The following is a 23438-nucleotide window of genomic DNA, read 5'->3' as shown; positions in this document are numbered from 1 at the left end:
TATGATCATCTCCATAATTTTATTTAACTCAATATATATATTTTTCGGGAAATAGAGATGATTAACATACTCACTTTAGTTTTCCCCAAATACATATAATAATCAAAATCGTCAATTTCATATGCCTGAATCATTCAGAAAATCATATACAACATTCATGAGTCCATATACTCAAGTTTAATTAGTTCAAATTCGAGAAAAAAATGACATAATCTATTCCCCTTACCTGTTCCTAAAAAATATGCCTACCACGCTCCCTAGAACGAATCTCGGGTTCCTTAATGTGATGAGGAGAAGACTGCCGATAAGCCGAGAAAAGCGAGAGAGATGACCGGAGGCCGTGTTGGAGCCCCAGGAGGCCTTAGAAGGAAGAGAGACACGTGGGAGAGAGAGAGAGATGACCGGGAGAGTGGTACCCTAGCAAAGAGAGATGGTGGGAGAGGAGAGAATTTAAATGAAATGAATTTAAAATGACTTAAGTTCTATTTATAACCTCTCAGCTCGAGATGAAACCGTCGATGGTTTTCCAAAAATTTCTGAAACCGTCAACGATTTTCCTAAGTCTTACGAAACCGTCAATGGTTTGGTGCTATACCAAATCGAGTTCTTACATTACGAGCTCATTTTCCCCATTATCCAATTAAATCAATTCTTTTTGATAATACTAGTAAATTTACATCCCAAACTTTTGATAAGTATTGCATATCACTTGGAATAGATGTTGAACATGTCGTTGCTCATATTCATACACAAAATGGTCTAACTGAATCTTTTATTAAGTGACTTCAATTCATTTCTAGGCATATCATTATAAGAACCAAATTGCCTTTATCTATTTAAGGACATGTTATTCTTCATGGTGTATGTTTAGTTCGTATCAAGCCAATTGCTTATAATGATCTCTCACCCATGCAATTAGTTTTTAAGTAACAACCTGATATTTCTTATTTAAGAACTTTTGGTTGCACAGTATATGTTCCTATTGCCCCTCCTCAAAGAACTAAAATGGGTTATCAATGTAAGCTTGATATCTATATTGGTCTTGATTCCCCTTCTATGATTAGATATCTTGAACCTTTGACAAATAATTTATTTAAAACACGGTTTCAAGATTGTCATTTTAATGAAACAGTATTCCCTATACTAGGGGGAGAAAAATCAGTGCCTGAAGCACAACATGAAATCACATGTAATGCCATAAGTTTATCTCATTTAGATTCTCATACAAATCAAGGTAAACTTGAAGTTCAGAAAATTATACATTTGTAAGGGGTTGCAAATCAATTACTGAATTCTTTTGCAGATATGAAGGCCATACTAAAATCTCATATACCTGCTGCAAATATTCCAGCATGTATTGATGTCCCTGAAGGACAACAGCCGACCAATGAACCTAAACAGCAATATAGAAGGCCTGTTGGTGCAAAAGATAAAACTCCTAGAAGGAGAAAATTAAAATTTATAAACACTCCAGAAGAGGTTATAGAGGTGGATAATCCATTCGACATTCACAAACTCATTTCTCCTGAAATTGAAATCCCTATTATGGAACCTTCTGAAGAAGAACCTCCTGAAGAGGAATCCCCTGAAGAGAAAACTCTTGAAGAGACATCCTTTGAAAATGGACAGGTACTTAGAAATAATAATGAGATCTCAATTCATTGCGTAGAAGAAATGTGAGATAGAAATAAAGTTGTTGTCAACAACAAATTTACATGTGCAGTAGCTACTGATATTACCAGAAGTAATGAGAATCCTGAACCCAAATCTATTAATGAATGTCAATATAGTAGTGATTGGTCAAAATGAAAAGAGGCTATCACATCAGAATTAAACTTTTTATCAAAAAGTGAAGTTTTTGGACCTATAGTTCAGGCACCAGAAGATATTTAACCCGTTGGATTCAAATGGGTATTTGTGCTTAAGCGAAATGAAAATAATGAAATTATAAAGTAAGACTTGTGGCACAAGGTTTCTCGTAGAAACTTGAAATTGATTATGAGGAAGCATATTCTCTCGTAATGGATGGAATCACTTTCGAATTCTTAATTGGGCTAGCAATTGCTGAACGATTGAGCATGCGTCTTGTGGACGTAGTAACAACATATCTATATGGATCGTTGGATAATGAAATTTATATGAAAATCCCCGAAAGATTTAAATTGCCTGAAGCAAAACCCGGAAATTTATATTCAATTAAACTCTAATGTTCTTTATATGGACTAAAACAATCTAGAAGCATGTGGTACAATCGATTAAGTAAGTACCTTGTGAAATAAGGTTTCTTAAATGATCCAATTTGTCCATGTGTTTTTATTAAAAAATCAGAAACCGAATTTGCTATTATTGATGTTTATGTTGATTTAAATTTGGTTGGGACTCCTGAATAACTCAATAAAGTTGCTAATTATTTAATAAAAAAATTTGAGATGAAAGATTTAGGAAAGAAAAAATATTATCTTGGCCTACAGATTGAATATGTAAATGGTGAAATTTTTGTTCATCAATCTAAATATACCGAAAAGGTATTAAGGTAATTCTATATGGACAAAATTTATCCTTTTGGATCTCCAATGATGGTGTGATTACTTGATGTTAAAAAAGATCAATTTCAACCTCATGATGAGGGGGAGGAATTACTTGGTCTTGAAGTACCATATTTAAGTGCTATCAGCTCTCTAATGTATCTGGCCAATTGTACAAGACTCGACATTGCATTTGTTGTAAATCTACTAGTAAGATATAGCTCGGCTCCTACTTAACGACACTGGAATGGAATTAAGTACATTCTACGCTATTGAAAATGTGCATCTAATTTGGGTCCATTCTACTCATTTGATTTCAAATCTCAATTAGTAGGATATGTTGATGATGAATATCTATTCAATTCTCACAATGCTAAATCTCGAACTGGATATGTATTTCTTTACGAAAAAAACTGCTATATCTTGAAAGCCAGTAAAGCAAGCGATTACATCAACATCCTCCAATCATTCTGAAATACTAACTATCCATGAAGCTAATAGAGAATGCGTGTGTCTTAGATAAATGATTTCTCATATCCAAGTAAATTGCGGTCTTCAATCAATTAAGAATATCCCAACAATTTTATATGAAGACAACGTTGCATGTATAACTCAACTAAGAGAAGGATACATAAAGGGTGACAAAACGAAGCATATCTCTCCTAAATTTTCTATACACATAAACTCCAGAAGAATAATGATGTAGATGTTTAACAAATCTGATCAAGTGATAATCTAACATATTTGTTCATTAAAATTTTACCTACTACAACATTCAAGAAATTAGTTCATCTTATCGGAATGAAGCATTGTAAAGATTTTAGAAGGAGTTAATGAATGAATGACAGGCAAGGGGGAGTGTTATGAATGGATGAGTGTGACTGTCATTTATCCATATCTTGTTTACCTTTTCATGTCTCCATGAACTTGTCTAATATATCTGCACTAATTAATGTCTCTATGAACTTACCCTATATGTCTGCACTAATTATGTCCCTATGTGAACTTATCTCATACGTTTGTACTAATAAAGTCAGCATGAGCTAGTTTGTGAAGATTATAAATACCTTCTCCCACATAATTAGTGTAGTATAAAAGAAGAAAGAAAGAAAGAAAGAAGTGGGAAGAAAAAGAAGAAATATAAAAGAAAGTGAGAAAAATATCTCGTACAAGGTCAGTTACGTGTAAAATTTCTATTTATTTTTTTTAGTTTTCTATTTATTTCTTGCATCTTTTATAACATAATTAAGACTACTGTTGATTTTTTATTTTTTGTTTTCATAATTTTTCGCGAGCATTGATCAAAACGAGTTGGACCGCATCATTTGCACACTCTTCTGAAGTCAATCAAAACATTATCCTCAGTTACGGAGGGACTGTTGGATGCCTGGATTGGGTTAGAGGGAGACGGACAGGGAGCGTAAAGAATCTGTGGTACTTTGAACAATTCATCAATGGCGGGTTCTCTATCGTCCACTCTAGCCCTCTGCACATCGTTCCTCTCTTCTCCTCAGAAATCACAGACGACTCCAAGTTCCTTTTCCACCTTCAATATTGACGACAAGCCCTCTCTCATCTGCTGCTCCAAGAAGAAAGCCAGTTTCGTGGACCAAATCCTTGACTATATTGAAGGTAACACTCGCCTTTACTCTGAGAACCAGTGCATTTGAATCATGTAGGTATGACGCTTTAGCTTTCAAGTTCTTTTGAAATCAAAAGAAGCATTGAGAAGTATTGTTAATGCTCCATAGTTAGGCCCTTTGAAAGATTATTATTCAAACAAGCAATAACTATGTGGTTCAAATTCTCAATTCTCGTGCTTTAATTCGTGTGTTGGGCGTGCGTGTGTTTGCAGGGGGGCCAAAGTTAAGAAAATGGTATGGGGCACCTGATCTCCTCCCAAAAGATGGATCAGCAGTGGAAGAAGAGGATGAATCCTCGGGTATTTTCGTCATGGAAATTTTGGATGTTTATGTTTATTTATCTTAATCTTGAGGTCTTCAGAGAATTTTTGCCTCTGCTTTTGGAACACAGATGTAGAAGAAGCAAGGGATGCTGTTCTAGTAACTGATGGAGATGGTGAGATTGGTCAGGTGTGTTTTATACTTTAATCATCACCAATTGTTGTGCATTTCCAATTTTTCAATTTGTCAATGATTAGTTCATTAGTACTTAAGGAGCTTATAGCATATGCATATTGGAGAATTTGGCCTGATGTCAGCACGTTTGCAGTTTTACATGGCCGAAACAAAGAAAAATAAAATAAGCTAAAATGAAACAAAAACTATGAGGTTGAAATTGTTAATATGTCATTTTGGTGCCACTTGCAGACATGTCTAACTATAAAGTTCCTTTCGCAGAGGATTTATGTTTCTGAAAGTATAAATGTGTTATATTTCAAAATTAACATCTTTGGATTTGTCTTGCACAATGTTACCTACAATTTGGAACTTCTGGCTCGCAGAATGGGATTGAGATCGTGGTACAGAGCATGCTCTAATATGTGGAAGTGAGGGGCATACTTGAATATAAAAATTCCGTATATTCAATCTACTTCTTACAAGGATGAATGGGTATATATAATGGACAAATTTACCTACAATTAGCTATTCATATAGCAAGCCTCAATTGATGGCTGTCCCTATAATTGAGGGATGACTTTCCAAAATTCCCTCCTACAATCATGCCAACACCCCCCCTCAAGTTGGTGCATATACATCTCTAATGCTCAACTTGCCAAGTGAGTTGTAGAAGCTCTTGCTGCATACAAATTTTGTAAGTATATTTGCCAATTGGTCTTCGGACTTAACGACTGGAAATTGAATTGTCTTGGCCTCAAGATTTTGTTTGATGAAGTGTCGATCTACTTCCACATATTTGGTCCGATCATGTTGGACTAGATTATGAAAAATGTCAATAGCAGTCTTGTTATCACAGAATAAGTTCATCTCGTAGCTTGGGGCAAAGCCAATTTCTGTTAATAGTTTTCGCAGTCAGAGAAGCTCACACAGACCCTTAGTCATCCCACGAAACTCGGCGTCGACACTTGATAATATGCTACACCTTTTGCTTCTTACTTCTCCATGTAACCAAGTTCCCTCCAACAAACGTGAAATAGCCCGAGGTAGATTTTCTATCTGAAATATTCCCTACCTAGTCAGCATCTGTATAACCTTCAACCCTCAAGTGGTTGTTTCTTGAGAACATAAGTCCTTTTCTAGGGGAGGACTTTAGGTATCGGAGAATCCGAATCATTGCATTCATATGATCTTCACTTGGACAATGCATGAATTGGCTTACTATACCCACTGCATAGATGATGTCAGGCCGTGTATGGGAGAGATAAATAAGTTTCCCAACCAATTTATAGTACCTTCCTTTGTCTGTTGGCACTTGGTTTGGGTATTCTCCAAGCTTGTGATTCTAGACTATTGGTGTATCCGCACGCTTACAATCCAGTAATCCAACTTCTAATAATAAATGTAGGTTTTATTTTCGTTGGGAAAGGGATATGCCTTGCTCAGACCTAGCAACTTCAATTCCCAGAAAATATATTGAGTCCTCCTAGATTTTTCATCTCAAATTCCGTAGCCAATTGCTCTTGAAGTCTTGCTATTTCTTTTAGATCATCTCTCGTAATGATTATATCGTCTACATAGACCGTCAAAGATGTTATCTTACCCCATTGACGTTTTAAGAATAGTGCATGATATGAGTTGCTTTGTTGAAAACCATATTTCTTCATTGCCAAGCTCAATCACCCAAACCATGCTCTAGGAGATTGCTTTAAGCCATACAAAGTTCGTTGTAGCTTGCACACAATTTTAGTTTTAGAGTTTGCCATAGATCCTAAAGGAACATCCATGTATGTTTCTTCTTCAAGATCTCCATGGAGAAAGGCGTTTTTAACATCAAACTGGTGCAATGGCCACTCAAGGTTTGCTGCAAGAGAGAGCAAAACCCCGACAGTACTCAACTTTGCCACCGGTGAGAACGTCTCTTGATAGTCTATGCCATATGTCTACGCATAGCCCTTTGCTACTAGTCTTGCTTTGTACCGTTCAACTTATCCATCGACTTTATACTTGATGGAGAATACCCATTTACACCCCACTGTTTTTTCACCTTCAAGTAGGGGAACAAGAATCCACGTCTCATTTTCTAGTAATGCCTCCATTTCTTCCTTCATTGTTTGAACCTACCTAGGATCTTTCAGAGTCTCATCAACACTTATGGGAATATGGTGTGAGGAGAGTTCATTCACAAAGTTTTTGAGGGGTTCGAACAACTCCCTTGTAGAGACATAATTGGCATTCAGATATTTCGATCTTTGTTCCTCCAATTTCGGAGAATATATGTTATGGTTTGCCGCGATTGTTCCTGAAAGGTAATTTATAGCCAACAGGAGTATCCACATCATTAGAAATGTGAGGTGTGGTAGGAGGGCTTACCTCAATGACATTCTCTGGGGATGGGTCGTTGGATACTGAGGAGTGGGGGGATACTGCTACTTCAACTTCTAGAGATGTCGGCTCTAGATTAGGCTCCTCAACGATCGATTGAGGGACATTAAGCGTTGTATCAGTGTCCTTGAACCAGTTAAATGTCAACCAATTCAGATCTTCTTCTCGTGTCTCCCCTTGAAGAGAAGAATTGGATGCGGCTGGAGAATAGAAAGTGTCGGATTCAAGGAACGTGACATCCATAATCACATAGGCGCGCTGAGTAGTTGAATTGTAGCAGCGGTACCCTTTTTGATGTACAACGTATCCCAAAAAGAGACATTGAATGGCACAAGGATCAAGTTTAGTGCTCTAGTTCTTGTGGAGGTGAACAAACGCAATGCAGCCAAAGATTCGAGGTGGAAGCATTAGCATCGTGGGCAATGAAACGTAGGTTGACAAGGCCTATAGCGGAGTCTTAAACTCAAGGATTTTGGAGGGCATGCGGTTAATGAGATGGACGGCCATGGCAAAAGTAGCATCCCAGTGGTGGTTAGGCACGTGAGCTCCAAGTAAAAGAGCTTAAGCAGTTTCAAGGATGTGGCGGTTTTTTCGTTCTGCAATACCATTTTGCTGAGGGGTTTGGGGCATGAGGTCTCATGAATTGGGAAATGGTGTTGGAAATAATCACGGTACTGTTGATTCACATATTCTCCACCATTATCGGAACGAAGGATTCGAATATTAGCGGAGAACTGAGTTGTTATCATTTTATGAAAGGATTGAAATACACAGAAGACTTTATGTTTATGTTTCAACAAGTATTTCCAAATCATTTGAGTGCAATCATCATCAAATATCACAAACTAGCAGAAACCAGACATAGTAGATTTTGGGGAAGGACCCCATACATCAGAGTAAATCAAAGCAAAAGGAACGTCACTCTTATTCATATTTAACGGATACGTGACTTAATGACTTTTAGCTAAAATGCAAGCCTCACATTTAAAGTCCAAAATTGATAAATCCGAAAATAAATCAGGAAACACATGCTGCAGATAACCAAATGAAGGATGGCCTAATCGACGGTGCTAAGGCCAAATCTATTCTACTCTGAGGTTACACGGGCAGTGCATCTGATGTGCTCTGCCTACATTGAAATCTTCCATGTAATAGAGCTCCCCCCCTCTTAGTACCACGCCCAATGATCTCTTTGGTGAGAATATCTTGAATAAGACAAAACGTAGGATAAATGAGCACAACACAATGCAGGTCTTTAGTAACTTGACTCACAAATAGTAACTTATGAGAAAAAGAAGGCACGAATAAATAATTAGATAGTGGTAGGGCTGGTGACAACATCACAGTCTTAGCCCCGGTTACCGAAGAGATAACTCCATTAGCATTGGCGATGCTAGTTCGCCGAGGAGGAGAGCGCTGAGAAAAATCATTTGCATCAAACGTCATATGGTACGTTGCTCCGGAATCAAGTCTCCAAGCGCTGCAGTTAGCTTCTCTATTAGAACCGAGCAGAGCATTACTTGGGTTAGAATTTGAATTATCGGTTGGAATGAGAGAAAGATGTGGTTCGGCTGCAGCCACTGCAACCTTACCTGTGCTTTCCTAATTCCTAACGGCATCACGACGCTTCCGAGCCTAGAGGTTGTGCTACCAATCGGGATACCCGTGTAACTTATGCTTTGTAATCCTACAGTGAAAGCACTTATCTCCATCGGTTGTGGCTCGGGATTTGGAACCGAATTTACCACCATGCAGAGAGAGAGACTTAGAGGGTGTTGGAGGATGCGAGCCATGTTTAAAGCTCTTGGACACCAGAACCGCTCCTGGTATATCATCGGGACTACTAGTCGTCATCACTGCTTGACGAAGAGCTTCTCTAGGGACATGTGCGTAGGCTTGCTCCACTGTTGGAAATAGTTTCATCTGCAGGACAACACTTCGGATATGGTCTAGGCGGTCATTGAGAGCTTCCAAGAACACATATACCCGATCTTCTTGAATTAGAGTGTTGTAGTGTTGAATATCGATTGGGCATTCCATCGGGTTTGGGTGGCGGAAGTCTATTTCATGCTAGAGGCCTTGGAGATCATTGTAGAATTTTTTAAGAGAGCTGTCGGCTTTTTTGAGGCAGGTCATGCGTTGCCGGAGATCATACACCTAGGCAGTGTCGCTGCCATCAAAATACGTAGTAGCAATTGCATCTCAGACCATCTTGGCTGTCGGGAATTGAATGAAGTTATTGATAAAGGAGGAGTCCATGCAATTAATCAACCAACCTTTAATAATAGCGTTGTCTGTGCGCCATTGTCTAAAGGTAAAATCCGTCTGAGAAGGTTGAGGGAGATCGCCATTTATATGCCCCAGTTTGTCTTTGCCCGAGATTTACATCTCGATAACTTGAGACCCAAGAGCATAGTTGGTGCCATCCAACTTAATACCGATCAGTGTAGTGGCAGTATCGATGGTCTAGGTCAGGGGTGAAGCTTTGCTCAATCAGTTATTTTTGTGGTCAACTCGGCTAGGATAGAGGAAGGTGGAGACTCATTGGTATAGGAGTTTGTATTGGCCCCGAAGGGAGGAACTCAACCCACACCTGCAAGAGTGGGTGTGCGGCTACTGAGTCTGATAGAAATCCAAAGGCTGTTTTTTCTCCAAAGTCGGACCTTTCAGAATTCTTCTAATGATGGGTAGATCTGTTCTGGTTCTTTTTGTGGTTCTGGCCGGGATCTTGACGACCCAAGCAATGGCAGATCCCCCGGCTTCGAGTAGAGAAGAGTCGCCGGAGTGCACGGAAGAAGAGTCGCGCGCGGCGGAAAATGACAGAGACAACGACAATAGTGGCGATGACGATCACCTGCTTAGCTGTTTGAGACGCGTTTGGGCTGATCGTGGCAGTTACGATAGTCTTTTTGCGTGTCAACTCGAAGGAAAATGGGTTACTTAGTACTGGGTCTTCGATTTCAAGCTTCAAAACGGAATTAGAGCTATCTAATCAGTAGTGAATATAAGGCTAGAATGATGGGATTGAAGAATAGAGAGAGAGAAAGGGAGAGAGGCACAAGTGGCTTTGCGATAAGCAATCGGCGATAGGCGATCAACGGTCAATGTTTCGTTGATTTGAGGAATCGGCGTGTTCGAGGCCGAAGATATTGAAGACTAGGAGAATAAAAGGAAGAGGATGATGATGATGGTGAGAGCAATTTGTGGCTCTGTCGTTGCAGTGATCGAGGGCAGGGATCGAGATCGGAGGTTTAGGATCAAGCTCGTCTGATCGGGTTCCAAGAAGTTGTGAATGAGGTCCGAGAGGCAAGGGGAAGCGTTGCCGTCGTCGTTGTTTGGCGAGAGATGCCCATGCACACGACTCTCGGTGATGAACAAATTTTTTTTTTAATCACCAGATAATTGGAGTAGAGGTCTTACGACCTTGCTCTGATACCATGACAGCATATAGAAAAATCTGTATATTCAACCTACTTCTTACAAGGATGAATAGGTATATGTAATAGGCAAATTTACCTACAATTAGCTATCTATATATCAAGCCTCAATTGACGGCTGTCCCTATAATTGAGGGATGACTTTCCAAAATTCCCTCCTACAATCACACCAACACTTACAATTGTAGTGACAACTGTCAATTGAGGCTTGATAAATGGATAGCTAATTGTAGGTAAATTTGTCTGTTATATATACCCATTCATCCTTATAGTAGACAAATTTACCTATAATTAGCTATACATATATATCAAGCCTCAATTGACGGCTATTCTTATAATTGAGGGATGACTTTTGAAAAGTCCCTCCTATAATCTCACCAACACTCCCCCTTAAGTTGGTGCATATACATCTCTAATGCCCAACTTGTCAAGTGAATTGTAGAAGCTTTTCATGCATACAACTTTTGTAAGTATATCTGCCAACTAGTCTTCGCGCTTATCGGATCGGTCCGCCATTGCTTGGGTTGTCAAGATCCCGGCCAGAACTAGAAAAAATCAGAACAGATCTATTCATCATTAGAAAAATTCTGGAAGGTCTGGCTTCAAGAGGGCGACAGAATTTGAGATGAAAAATCTAGGAGGACTCAAATATTTTCTGGGAATTGAAGTTGCTAGGTCTGAGCAAGGCATATTCCTTTCCCAACAAAAATATATCCTAGATTTATTATCAGAAGTTGGATTACTGGATTGTAAGCCTGCAGATACACCAATAATCCATAATCACAAGCTTGGAGAATACCCAGACCAAGTGTCAACAGACAAAGGAAGGTACCAGAAATTGGTTGGGAAATTTATTTATCTTCCCTTACACGGCTTGACATCGCCTATGCAGTGTTCGTAGTAAGCCAATTCATGCATTATCCAAGTGAAGATCATATGAATGCGGTGATTCAGATTCTTCAATACCTAAAGTCCACCCATGGAAACTTATGTGCTCAAGAAACAACCACTTGAGGGTTGAAGGTTATACATATGCTGACTGGGTAGGGAATATTTCAGATAGAAAATCCACCTCATGCTATTTCACGTTTGTTGGAGGGAACCTGGTTACATGTAGAAGTAAGAAACAAAAGGTGGTAACATTATCAAGTGTCGAGGCTGAGTTTCGTGGGATGGCTAAAGGTTTGTGTGAGCTTTTCTAGCTACGTAGACATTAACCGAAATTGGCTTTGCCCCAAGCTATGTGATGAACTTAGTCTGTGATAACAAGGCTGTTATTGACATTTCTCATAATCCAATCAAACATGATCGGACCAAACATGTGGAAGTAGATCGACACTTCATCAAACAAAATCTTGAGGCCAAGACAATTCGATTTCCATTCGTTAACTCCGAAGACCAGTTAACAGATATACTTACAAAATCTGTATGCAGCAAGAGATTCTACAACTTACTTGGCAAGTTGGGCATTAGAGATGTATGTGGACCAACTTGAGGGGGAGTGTTGGCGTGATTGTAGGAGGGAATTTTTGGAAAGTCATCCCTCAATTATAGGGACAGCCGTCAATTTAGGCTTGATATATGATTAGCTAATTGTAGGTTAATTTGTCTATTATATATATCCATTCATCCTTGTAAGAAGGAGATGGAATATACGGAATTTTTCTAGATGCTGTCATCTCAATTATAGGGACAATCGTCAATTGAGGCTTGATATATGGATAGCTAAGTATTGGTAAATTTGTCTGTTATATATACCCATTCATCCTTGTAAGAAAGAGATGGAATATACGGAATTTTTCTGTATGCTATCTTGGTATCAGAGCAAGGTTGTAGGGCCTCTACTCCAATTATCTGGTGATTAAAAAAAAAATTTCTGTTCATCACTAAGAGCCTTGTGCACGAACAGCTGTCACCATCATCATCCTCTTTCTCTTCTTCTCCTAGTCTTCAATATCTTTGGCCTCCTGAAAATGACAAAACATTGATTGTCGATCGTTGATCACTGATCGCCGACCACAAAGCCACTTGCACCTCTCTCTCTCTGTTCTTCAATCCAATCATTCTCGCCTGATATTTGTTACTGATTGGATAGCTCGAATTCCATTTTTCGAGCTTGAAATCGAAGACCCAGTACTAAGTAATCCACTTTCCTTCGAGTCGGAGTGCAAAAAGACGATTGCAACCGCCATGAACAGCCCAAACGTGACTCTTCTCTGCTCGAAGCCGAGGGATCCGCAACCCGACCCACAACCCCCCTCTGCACTTGCACCATCTGTGGCGTATTTGTCTTTGAACCGACATCAGATCGGTCCACCATTGCTTGGGTCGTCAAGATCCTAGCCAGAACCAGAAAAAACCAGAACAAATCTACCCATCATTAGAAAAATTTCGGAAGGCCTGACTTTGGAGAAAAAAAAACGGTCTTTGGATTTCTGTCTAACTCAGTAGCCGCACACCCACTCTCGCAGGCGTGGGTTGAGTTCCTCTCTCCATGGCCGATACAGACTCCCATGCCGATGATTCTCTGCCTTCCTCCATCATAGCGAGTTGACCACAAAAATGACTAAAGTTTTGAGCAAAGCTTCACCCCCGACCTAGACCACCAATACTGCTATTGCACCGATCAGTATCAAGTTGGATGACACCAACTATGCTCTTTGGTCTCAGGTTATTGAGATGTATATCTTGGGCAAAGACAAATTGAGGTATATAAACGGCGATCTCCCTCAACCTCCTCAGACGGACTCTACCTTTAGACGATGGCGCATAGACAATGCTATTGTTAAATGTTGGTTAATTAATTCCATGGACTCCTCCCTTATCAGTAACTTCATTCGTTTCTTGACAGCCAAGATGGTCTGGGATGCAATTGCTATTGCGTATTTTGATGGCAGCTACACCGCCTAGGTGTATGATCTTCGGCAACACCTGACCTGCCTCAAAAAGGCCGACAGCTCTCTTGAAAAATTCTACAATGATCTCCAAGGCCTCTGGCGTGAAATATACTTCCACCGCCCAAACCTGAAGGAATGCCCAATCGATATTCAACACTACAACACTCTAGTTCAAGAAGATCGGGTATATGTGTTCTTGGATGGTCTCAATGACCGCCTAGACCATATCCGAAGTGCTGTCCTACAGATAAAACCATTCCCAACAGTGGAGCAAGCCTATGCACACGTTCGTAGGGAAGCTCTTCGTCAAGCAGTGATGACGACTGGTAATCCTGATGATACACCAGGAGCGGTTCTAGCATCTAAGAGCTTCAAACATGGCTTGCATCCTTCAGCACCCTCTAGGTCTCTCTCTCTACATGGTGGTAAATCCGGTTCCGAATCTTGAGCCACCCCCGATGGAGCTAAGTGCTCTCATTGTGGGATTACAAAGCATACTCGTGAGACATCCTTCAAGATACACAGGTGTCCTGATTAGTGGCATGACCTCCAGGCTCGTAAGTGTCGTGATGCAGTTGGGAATGATGAAAGCACATGCAAGGCTGCAGTGGTTGCAGCCGAACCACATCTTTCTCTCATTCTAGCCAATAATTCAAATTTTAACCTAGGTGATGCTCTCCTCGGTTCTAATAAAGAGGCTAACTGCAACGCTTGGATACTTGATTTTGGAGCAATGGACCATATGACGTTTGATGCAAATGATTTTTCTCAGCACTCCCCTCCTCGACGAACTAGCATTACCAATGCTAATAGAGTTATCTCTTCCGTAACCGAGGTTGGGACTGTGATGTTGTCACCAGCCCTATCACTATCTAATACTTTACTCGTGTCTTTTCTTTCTCACAAGTACTTACTATCTATGAGTCAAGTTACTAAAGACTTGCATTGTGTTGTACTCATTTATCCTACGCTTTGTCTTATGCAGGATTTTCTCACCAGGAGAGCATTGGGTGTGGTACTAAGAGAGAGAGAGAGAGAGAGGGGGGGGGGGGGGGCTCTATTATATGAAAGATTTTAGTGTAGGCAGAGCACATCACATGCACCTCCCGCATAACCTCAAATTAGAACATATTTGGCTTTGGCACCATTGGTAAGGCCATCCTTCGTTTGGTTATCTGCAGCATGTGTTTCCTGATATTTTTTTCGGATTTGTCAATTTTGGAATTTAAATGTGAGGCTTGCATTTTAGCTTAATGTCATCGAGTCACGTATCCGTTAAGTATGAATAAGAGTGATGTTCCTTTTGCTTTGATTTACTCTGATGTATGGGGTCCTTCCCCAAAATCTACTTTGTATGGTTTCCGCTGGTTTGTGATATTTGTTGATGATTGCACTTGAATGACTTGGAGATACTTGTTGAAACATAAAGACAAAGTCTTCCATGTATTTCAATCCTTTCATAAAATGATTCAAACTTAGTTCTCCGTTAAGATTCGAATCCTTCGTTGCGATAATTGTGGAGAATATGTGAATTAATGGTTCCGTGATTATTTTCAACACCATGGCTTGATTCATGAGACCTCATGCCCCCAGACCCCTCAGCCAAATGGTATTGTGGAGCGCAAAAATCGCCACATCCTTGAAACTGCTCGAGCTCTTTTACTTGGAGCTCACGTGCCTAACCACCATTGGGATGCTACTGTTGCCACAACCGTCCATCTCATTAACTGCATGCCCTCCAAAGTCCTTGAGTTTAAGACTTTAATATAGGCCTTGTCAACCTGTGTTTCATTGCCCATGATGCTAATGCTTCCACCTCGAATCTTTGGTTGCGTTTCGTTTGTTCACGTCCACAAGAACTAGCGCACAAAACTTGATCCTTGTGCCATTTAATTTCTCTTTTTGGGATGCGCTGTACATCAAAAAGGGTAATTCTGCTATGATCCAACTACTCGACGCACCTATATGACTAGGGATACGTTCCTTGAATTCGACACATTCTATTCTCGTGCCGCATCTAATTCTTCTCTTTAGGGGGAGACACGAGAAGAAGAGTTGAATTGGTTGACATTTGACTAGTTCAAGGACACTGATACATCGCTTAATGCCTCTCAATTGATCATTGAGGAGCCTAATCCAAAGCTGACATCTCCAAAAGCTGAAGTAGCAGTATCCCCCCACTCCTCAGTATCCAACGACCCATCTCCTGAGAATATCATTGAGGTATGCTCTCCTGTCACACCTCACATTTCTAATGATGTGGATACTCATGTTGGCTATAAATTACCTTCCAGGCATAATCGGGGCAAACCACCGAACAAATATTCTCCAGAAGTGGAGGAACAAAGATTGAAATATCCGATTGCCAATTATGTCTCTACAAAGAAGCTGTCTGAACCCCTCAAGAACTTTGTAAATGAACTCTTCTCACACCATGTTCCCATAAGTGTTGATGAGACTTTGAAAGATCCTAGGTGGGTTCAAGCTATGAAGGAAGAAATAGAGGCATTACTGGAAAATGAGACGTGGATTCTTGTTCCCCTATCTAAAGGTAAAAAAATAGTGGGGTGTAAATGGGTATTCTCCATCAAGTACAAAGCCGATGGATTAGTTGAATGGTACTAAGCAAGACTAGTAGCAAAGGGCTATATGCAGACCTATGACATAGACTATCAAGAGACGTTTTCACCGGTGGCAAAGTTGAGTACTGTCAAGGTTTTGCTATCTCTTGCAGCAAACCTTGAGTGACCATTGCACCAGTTTGATGTTAAAAATGCCTTTCTCCATGAAGATCTTGAAGAAGAAATATATATGGATGTTCCTCTAGGATATATGGCAAACTCTGAAACTAAAATTGTGTACAGGCTATGGCGAACTTTGTATTGCTTAAAGCAATCAACTAAAGTGTGGTTTAGGCGATTGAGTTTGGCAATGAAGAAATATGGTTTTCAACAAAGCAACTCAGATCATACGCTATTCTTAAAATGTCAACGGGGTAAGATAACATCTTTGATAGTCTATGTAGAAGGTATGATCGTTATAGGAGATGATCCAAAAGAAATAGCAAGACTTCAAGAGCAATTGGCGACAAATTTTGAAATGAAAAATCCAGGAGGACTCAAATATTTTCTGGGAATTGAAGTTACTAGGTTTGAGCAAGGCATATTCCTTTCCCGATGAAAATATATCTTAGATGTATTATCAGAAGTTGGGTTACTGGATTGTAAGCCTACAGATACACCTATAATTCAGGATCACAAGCTTGGAGAATACCCAGACCAAGTGCCAACAGACAAAGGAAGGTACCATAAATTGGTTGGGAAACTTATTTATCTGTCCCATACTCGGCCTAACATCGCCTATGCAGTGGGTGTAGTAAACCAATTCATGCATTATCCAAGTGAAGATCATATGAATGCTGTGATTTGGATTCTCTGATTCCTAAAGTCCTCCCCTGGAAAAGGACTTATGTTCTCAAGAAACATCCACTTGAGGGTTGAAGGTTATACAGATGCTGACTAGGCAGAGAATATTTCAGATAGAAAATCCACCTCATGCTATTTCACGTTTGTTGGAGGGAACTTGGTCACATGGAGAAGTAAGAAGCAAAAGTTGGTAGCATTATCAAGTGCCGAAGCCGAGTTTCGTGGGATGGCTAAGGGTCTATATGAGCTTCTCTGGCTACATAGACTATTAACTGAAATTGGCTTTGCCCTAAGCTACGTGATGAACTTATTTTGTGATAACAAGGTTGATATTGACATTTCTCATGATCCAGTGCAGAGTAATCGGACCAAACATGTGGAAGTAGATCGACACTTCATCAAACAAAATCTTAAGGCCAAGACAATTCAATTTCCATTCATTAAGTCCGAAGATCAATTGACAGATATACTTACAAAAGCTGTATGCAGCAAAAGCTTTTACAACTCACTTGGCAAGTTGGGCATTAGAGATATATATGTACCAACTTGAGATGGAGTGTTGGCGTGATTGTAGGAGGGAATTTTGGGAAAGTCATCCCTTAATTATAGGGACAACCGTCAATTGAGGGTTGATATATGGATAGCTAATTGTAGCTAAATTTGTCTGTTATAAATACCCATTCATCCTTGTAATAAGGAGATGGAATATACAGAATTTTTCTATATGCTTCATCTCAATTATAGGGACAATCGTCAATTGAGGCTTGATATATGGATAGCTAATTGTAAGTAAATTTTGTCTGTTATATATATCAGAGCAAGGTCGTAGGACCTCTGCTCCAATTTTCTGGTGATTATTATTATTATTTTTTTTGTTCATCACCGTTAGCCTTGTGCACGAATGGCTCTCACCATCATCATCATCCTCTTTCTCTTCTTCTCCCGGTCTTGAATATCTTCGGCCTCAAACACGCCAATTCTTGAAAATGAAGAAACATTCGCCGATCGCTGATCACTGATCGCAAAGCTACCTGCGTCTCTCTCTCTGTTCTTTAATCCAATCTTTCTCGCATGATATTTGCTATTGATTGGATAGCTCGAATTCCATTTTTTGAGCTAAAAATCGAAGACCCAGTACTAAGTAATCCATTTTCCTTTGATTCGGAGCGCAAAAAGACAACCGCAACTACCACGAACAGCCCAAGCATGACTCTTCTTCCTCGCTTTTTGGTGACTCTTCTCTGCTTGAAGTCGAGGGATCCGCAACCTGACCCACAACCCCCTTTGGCACCTACACCATTTGTGCCATATTCGTCTCTGAACCGACGTTGAATCGGTCCGCCATTGCTTGGGTTGTCAAAATCCGAGCCAGAACCAAAAAAAACCAAGAACAGATCTACCCATCATTAGAAAAATTCTGGAAGGTCTGACTTTGGAGAAAAAAAAACAGCCTTTGGATTTCTGTCTGACTCAGTAGCCGCACACGCACTCTTGCAAGCGTGGGCTGAGTTCCTCCCTCCATGGCCGATATAGACTCCCATGCTAATGATTCTCTGCCTTCCTCCATCCTAGCTTAGTTGACCACAAAAATGACTGAAATTTTGAGCAAAGCTTCATCCTTGACCCAGACCATCGATACTGCTACTGCACCGATCGGTATCAAGTTGGATGGCACCAACTATGTTCTTTGCTCCCGGGTTGTTGAGATGTATATCTCAGGTAAAGACAAACTTGGGTATATAAACGGCGATTTCCCTCAACCTTCTCAGACGGACTCTACCTTTAGACGATGACACATAGACAACGCTATTGTTAAAGGTTGATTGATTAATTCCATAGACTCCTCTCTTATCAGTAACTTCATTCGATTCCCGACAGCCTAGATGGTTTGGGATATAATTGCTACTACGTATTTTGATGGCGGTGACACCTCCTAGGTGTATGATCCTTGGCGACGTGTGACCCGCCCCAAACAGGCCGGCGGCTCTCATGAAAAATTCTGCAATGATGTCCAAGGCTTCTAACGTGAAATAGACTTCCGCCACCCAAACCCAATGGAATGCCCAATTGATATTCAACACCACAATATTCTAGTTCAAGAAGATCGAGTATATGTGTTCTTGGATAGTCTCGATGACCGCCTAGACCGTATCCGAAGTGCTGTCCTACAGATAAAACCATTCCCAACAGTGGAGCAAGCCTATGCACACGTTCGTAAGGAAGTTCTTCGTCAAGCAGTGATGACGACTGGTAGTCCCGATGATACACCAGGAGCGATTATGGCGTCCAAGAGCTTCAAACACAGCTCACATTCTCTCGCACCCTCCAGGTCTCTCTCTCTGCATGGTGGCAAATCCGGCTCCAAATCATGAGCCACCCCCGATGGATCTAAGTCCTCTCACTGTGGGAATACAAAGCATACTCATGAGACATGCTTCAAGCTACACGGGTATCCCAATTGGTGGCACGACCTCTAGGCTCGGAAGCGTCGTGATGCAGTTGGGAATGATGAAAGCACAGGCAAGGCTGCGGTGGCTGCAGCTGAACCACATCTTTCTCTAATTCTAGCAGATAATTCAAATTCTAACCCAGGTAATGCTCTCCTCGGTTCAAATAGAGAACCTAACTGCAGTGCTTGGATACTTGATTCCGGAGCAATGGACCATATGACATTTGATGCAAATGATTTTTCTCAGTACTTCCCTCCTCGGCAAACTAGCATCGTCAATACTAATGGAGTTATCTCTTCGGTAACTGGGGCTGGGATTGTGATGTTGTCACTAGCCCTACCACTGTCTAATACTTTACCCGTGCCTTCTCTTTCTCACAAGTTACTATTCGTGAGTCAAGTTACTAAAGACCTGAATTGTGTTGTGCTCATTTATCCCACGTTTTGTCTTATTCAGGATATTCTCTCCAAGGAGATCATTGGGTTGAGGTGTTTCTAAATTTAGAAGAGATTTTCTGTTGTGAAATAGACCAATAATGACAGAAATAAAACTAAAATGTCTTGTTTCCAACTTTTAACTAATAAAAGTTACGTGAAAAACTAAATTTTGAATAGTTAGATTTAGCATTCCAAAACGAAAATATACCATGTTTTGGAATGTTCATACCAATAAATGGTCTGCTAGGGTACAGCTTATGGTCTTGCACGAGGCTGTGAGCATCTGCATGGATTCACTCGATTAATATTTAAGCCTCAGATCATCTTTCAAGCTCCAAGTAATTGCAATCTGCATTATGGTATACAACTGTTATATTTCCATGAACTAGATTAGTTCTGAGCTTTTTGATCCTCTAGCTTGTGTAGATGGTAGTATTATCACTGATTGTGAAAAGAATTCGAGTCAAGGCACTGGTGAAGGATAAGCGGGCTGCAGTTGAAGCCTTTGGAACTTATGTTGAGGTAGAACAGATTTAAGTTTCAATTTTCAAGTTACTTATCAATAGCTATTCTTTGAGTTTTATTCCTTGCATTTTCTTTCTATTTGAATTGCATTCACAATCTCCATTCTCACATGGTTGTGGTTTGTATGCAAAGTCAATGACTGGAGAAGCAAATGATAGGCTGTTCCTAAAGAAGGCTCTAAGAGGTGTCCGCGCAATTATATGTTCAAATGTAAGCATGTTGGGAATCCACCACTTTATTTTCTTATTGTCACAAAAACCATATTGTGTCTAAATACATCTCCGAAGACTACATATGTCTACATATTGTCTACACATTGCTTTATGTTTTTTCTTCCATATCCTTATGTACAGCCTTCGGTTGACTAAACTTAAGTATGTTATTTTATCCTTGATCAAATTTCTTATTTTGTTAAAAAAGAATTATATTATTCATGTTAAACTCAAATCCTGAATAGAAAAATTTTGTCAATATTATTTGTTTATACTTTTCTCATGAGAATCTATTGATTATTTTTATATTTCCTAAGGCATTCCAAATAAATGGGGTTTATATATGCCACCTACTTGTTCTACAGGAAGGATTCTTTTCTAAAGTTGGGAGTTTGGATGGAGTACAGCATGTGATTCTCTTATCGCAGGTATCTATTCCTGTAAGAGGAGAAAAAAAAGAGAAAAAAAAAAGAAAAGAAATGATGTGTGAATCCATGGAAGTGCCACAAATTTTGATATACTTTTTATTACTCGTAAACCTGAAGGTCACACATTCAAGATACAGAAACAGTCTCTCCAAATATGGAGGTGAGGCTGCATTTGTCATTGCCCTCCTGAGACTCTCAATTTGGCATGGGAGCCTGTGCTTAGTGTTGCATTGTTTTAATGTTATTTTGGTTTAATGAGGTTGCAGTTGTCCGTTTATAGAGGTACCGCTGGTGTTCAAGCTCTCATAAAAAGCAATGCAAGAAAATTGGCTGAGGAAGACGAATCAATTGTGATGGCTTCAGGGATCCCTTACACCGTTATCAGAGTTGGCTTATTAGAAAATACACTGGGTGGAAAGCAAGGTTTCAGCTTTAAAGAGGTATTATTCAATCTTATGTATCTTTTCCTTACACTGGGCCCAGAAAACTGAACCTTTGGCGCTTGATTACTTTGAGATAGTGGGTTTACTAATGGGGATGTGCATATAATGATGGTTTGGAGCTTCTGCAGTTGTGTGAATAAAAATTTAGGATGAAAGTATGCATATCTAGTCAGTAAGGGAGTAGACTGGGGATAAGCTTTATAAAGGCCACATGCTCTTAATGCAGTTGAAATCAATTGCTGCATGACTTCCTCAACAGGTCAAAACACTCATAACCTGAAAATTTGCTTATGGAAAGTTTTGAGTTTTAAATGATGTAAATTACGCCTCCACACGCGCACATGCACACAAAGCACTAATCTACTATTTTTGAGAGAAGAATGGAAGTTATGGAGATAATGGAGAGTTAGAGATATTTTTAAATTTAAAAATTGAAATTATTTTGTTAAATTACTTATGTAACCATGGTTTTGTAAATGCTTTGACTAGATGATATATAACTTATAAGGTTGAAGGCATTTTATGAATAATGAGGAAACAATTTCCTCTTCCCTCAATTAAAAGTATATACACATGCACACTTGTGTGTGTGTGTGTTTGGATAGGTAAAATGATGTGCAATATTTACTGATTAAGCAATGCTTTAGCATGTTGGAAAAAGACATGGGAATAAAACTAATGTACGTAATATTTGAAATTATTCTATTTTTTAGAAGCGCAAGATTATCTTATTCGAAATTGTTAATTGCCTTGAAACAAGACAAACTTGTGTTATATGCTGAGTGATTTGAAGATAGACAGCATAAATGCTTGAAGAAACAAAATGGAATGCATTTCCTATTAGTTACCTCTTCCTCATTACTTTGCTGGCAAAACTCACTGGATTAAATTCTGGTGCTAGCTTATTGTTTTGGTGGATTTGATGAGCAAACATACAAAATACTATGGAGTATAGAGTTAGTTTTGTGTTTATGACGTCTGAAAATTGGTCTTATCATCACAACAGGGGGGTGCAGCCAAAGGAAGGCTTAGCAAGGAGGATGCTGCCTTTATATGTGTAGAAGCGCTTGATACAGTCCCACGAACAGGATTGATATTCGAGGTTGGTCAAGACAAATACCTGTGAAATTATAGAGAAATTATCAATTAGTGAATATTTCCACCTGCTCTGCTTTGACATTTCGAAGTTTTTTTTGGTCCTCTTTGGGTATGGGATTGATTGCAAGGTGGGCTGGTCAAAGATTAATGTGCTCTTTTCCCTCTTAATTCATATTATATATCCTACTTATTCATACTTGTGCAAGTACTATCTATCGGTGGTTTTAGTGTTCAATTAATTATATTTTATGCGAACTATATGTACCCTTATTTTGTTGCATAATGTGATTCAAAGCAATGTTTCGAGTCTTTCAAAGTAATGATCGAGCCCTAGCCTGAGGGAAAAAAAAAAAAACCTATTTTAGTGTATGACCTAGAGTTTTTATTTGTTTTTAGTCATTTACTGGTGGCCATTGAAAAGTAGCCCTAAGGCTCTGTTTATTTGAACGGACAATATGAAAAATAGGAAAACTAATTACAATTAAAAAGGATCTACCCCCAATTTTTCTTCAAGGAAGTTGTTTTCATTGTAGATATTTTCTTTTTTCAAAAATCTCTATCTTTTACATGTAGCAGTAAAAGGGGTAAAAAAAAAATCAAAATGAAGTCTTTCTGCATTTTGTTCATGTTTTTTCTTCATTTTTCCCAATATATATTCTATTTTTCAGCTGTTTAATTCACATTCCCCCCTTTGCATGGTAACAGGTGGTCAATGGTGAAAAGAAGATTTCAGATTGGAAGAAGTGTTTCACGGCATTGATGGAGAAAGCAGAACAGTAGCTTCAATGACTAATCAAATTAGGCACAGCAGCAATTCCACATTTACTGTAATATTTCTTGAGTCTAATTCTGGATTGGCTCTCTTGGCAACGACCACAATGCATGAGTAGTCGCAGACCATTGCACACAAGCTTTGATCTCCTCTTGATGGCAATGTCGGTTTTCTACTTTTTCATGTAATTTCTTCAATATGCAGTGTACCCAATTGGATTTAGAACAAGCCTAATCAATATATACATATTTATAAACATGCAGGGCGGCTTTTAAGTAGTGCCTCATGTTTAATCCAATTGCAACATGATTAAAGCAAAACCAACA

At 39.4% G+C, this 23438-nt stretch overlaps 1 protein-coding gene across 4 annotated transcripts; it reads left to right on the top strand.

Moving 5' to 3' along the window:
• Positions 1 to 3784: 3784 nt before the first annotated feature.
• On the top strand, positions 3785 to 23405 carry LOC131164491 (uncharacterized). Of its 4 annotated transcripts, XR_009139269.1 has the most exons (10): positions 3823 to 4157; positions 4381 to 4467; positions 4560 to 4618; positions 20061 to 20156; positions 20292 to 20369; positions 20737 to 20799; positions 21066 to 21239; positions 22249 to 22344; positions 23046 to 23275; positions 23376 to 23405. XR_009139269.1 is itself a non-coding variant. In XM_058121731.1 (9 exons), exons 1-9 carry the CDS (start codon positions 3980 to 3982, stop codon positions 23118 to 23120), a joined length of 906 nt encoding a protein of 301 aa, XP_057977714.1. In that variant the 5' UTR covers positions 3785 to 3979; the 3' UTR covers positions 23121 to 23370. The 4 variants fall into 4 exon arrangements, 3 of the variants coding, with proteins under 3 accessions (XP_057977714.1, XP_057977715.1, XP_057977716.1); XM_058121731.1 differs by lacking the exon at positions 23376 to 23405 and having other exon boundaries at positions 3785 to 4157; positions 23046 to 23370; XM_058121732.1 differs by lacking the exon at positions 23376 to 23405 and having other exon boundaries at positions 20103 to 20156; positions 23046 to 23370.
• Positions 23406 to 23438: the final 33 nt, after the last annotated feature.

This window comes from Malania oleifera, chromosome 9 (assembly GCF_029873635.1).
Source record: "Malania oleifera isolate guangnan ecotype guangnan chromosome 9, ASM2987363v1, whole genome shotgun sequence".
In the NCBI taxonomy this organism is placed as follows: domain Eukaryota; kingdom Viridiplantae; phylum Streptophyta; class Magnoliopsida; order Santalales; family Ximeniaceae; genus Malania; species Malania oleifera.
The sequence above is the reverse complement of the archived record's forward strand: the minus strand, read 5'-3'. Positions and strand labels throughout refer to the sequence as shown.

What these genes read in the sequence shown, in the direction of transcription:
- LOC131164491 (XM_058121731.1), top strand. Translation starts at nt 3,980, where the DNA reads ATGGCGGGTTCTCTATCGTCCACTCTAGCCCTCTGCACATCGTTCCTC. An exon ending in AGAAGAGGATGAATCCTCGG is followed by an intron (nt 4,468 to 4,559) that starts GTATTTTCGTCA and finishes TTTGGAACACAG; the next exon opens with ATGTAGAAGAAGCAAGGGAT. An exon ending in GCGCAATTATATGTTCAAAT is followed by an intron (nt 20,370 to 20,736) that starts GTAAGCATGTTG and finishes CTTGTTCTACAG; the next exon opens with GAAGGATTCTTTTCTAAAGT.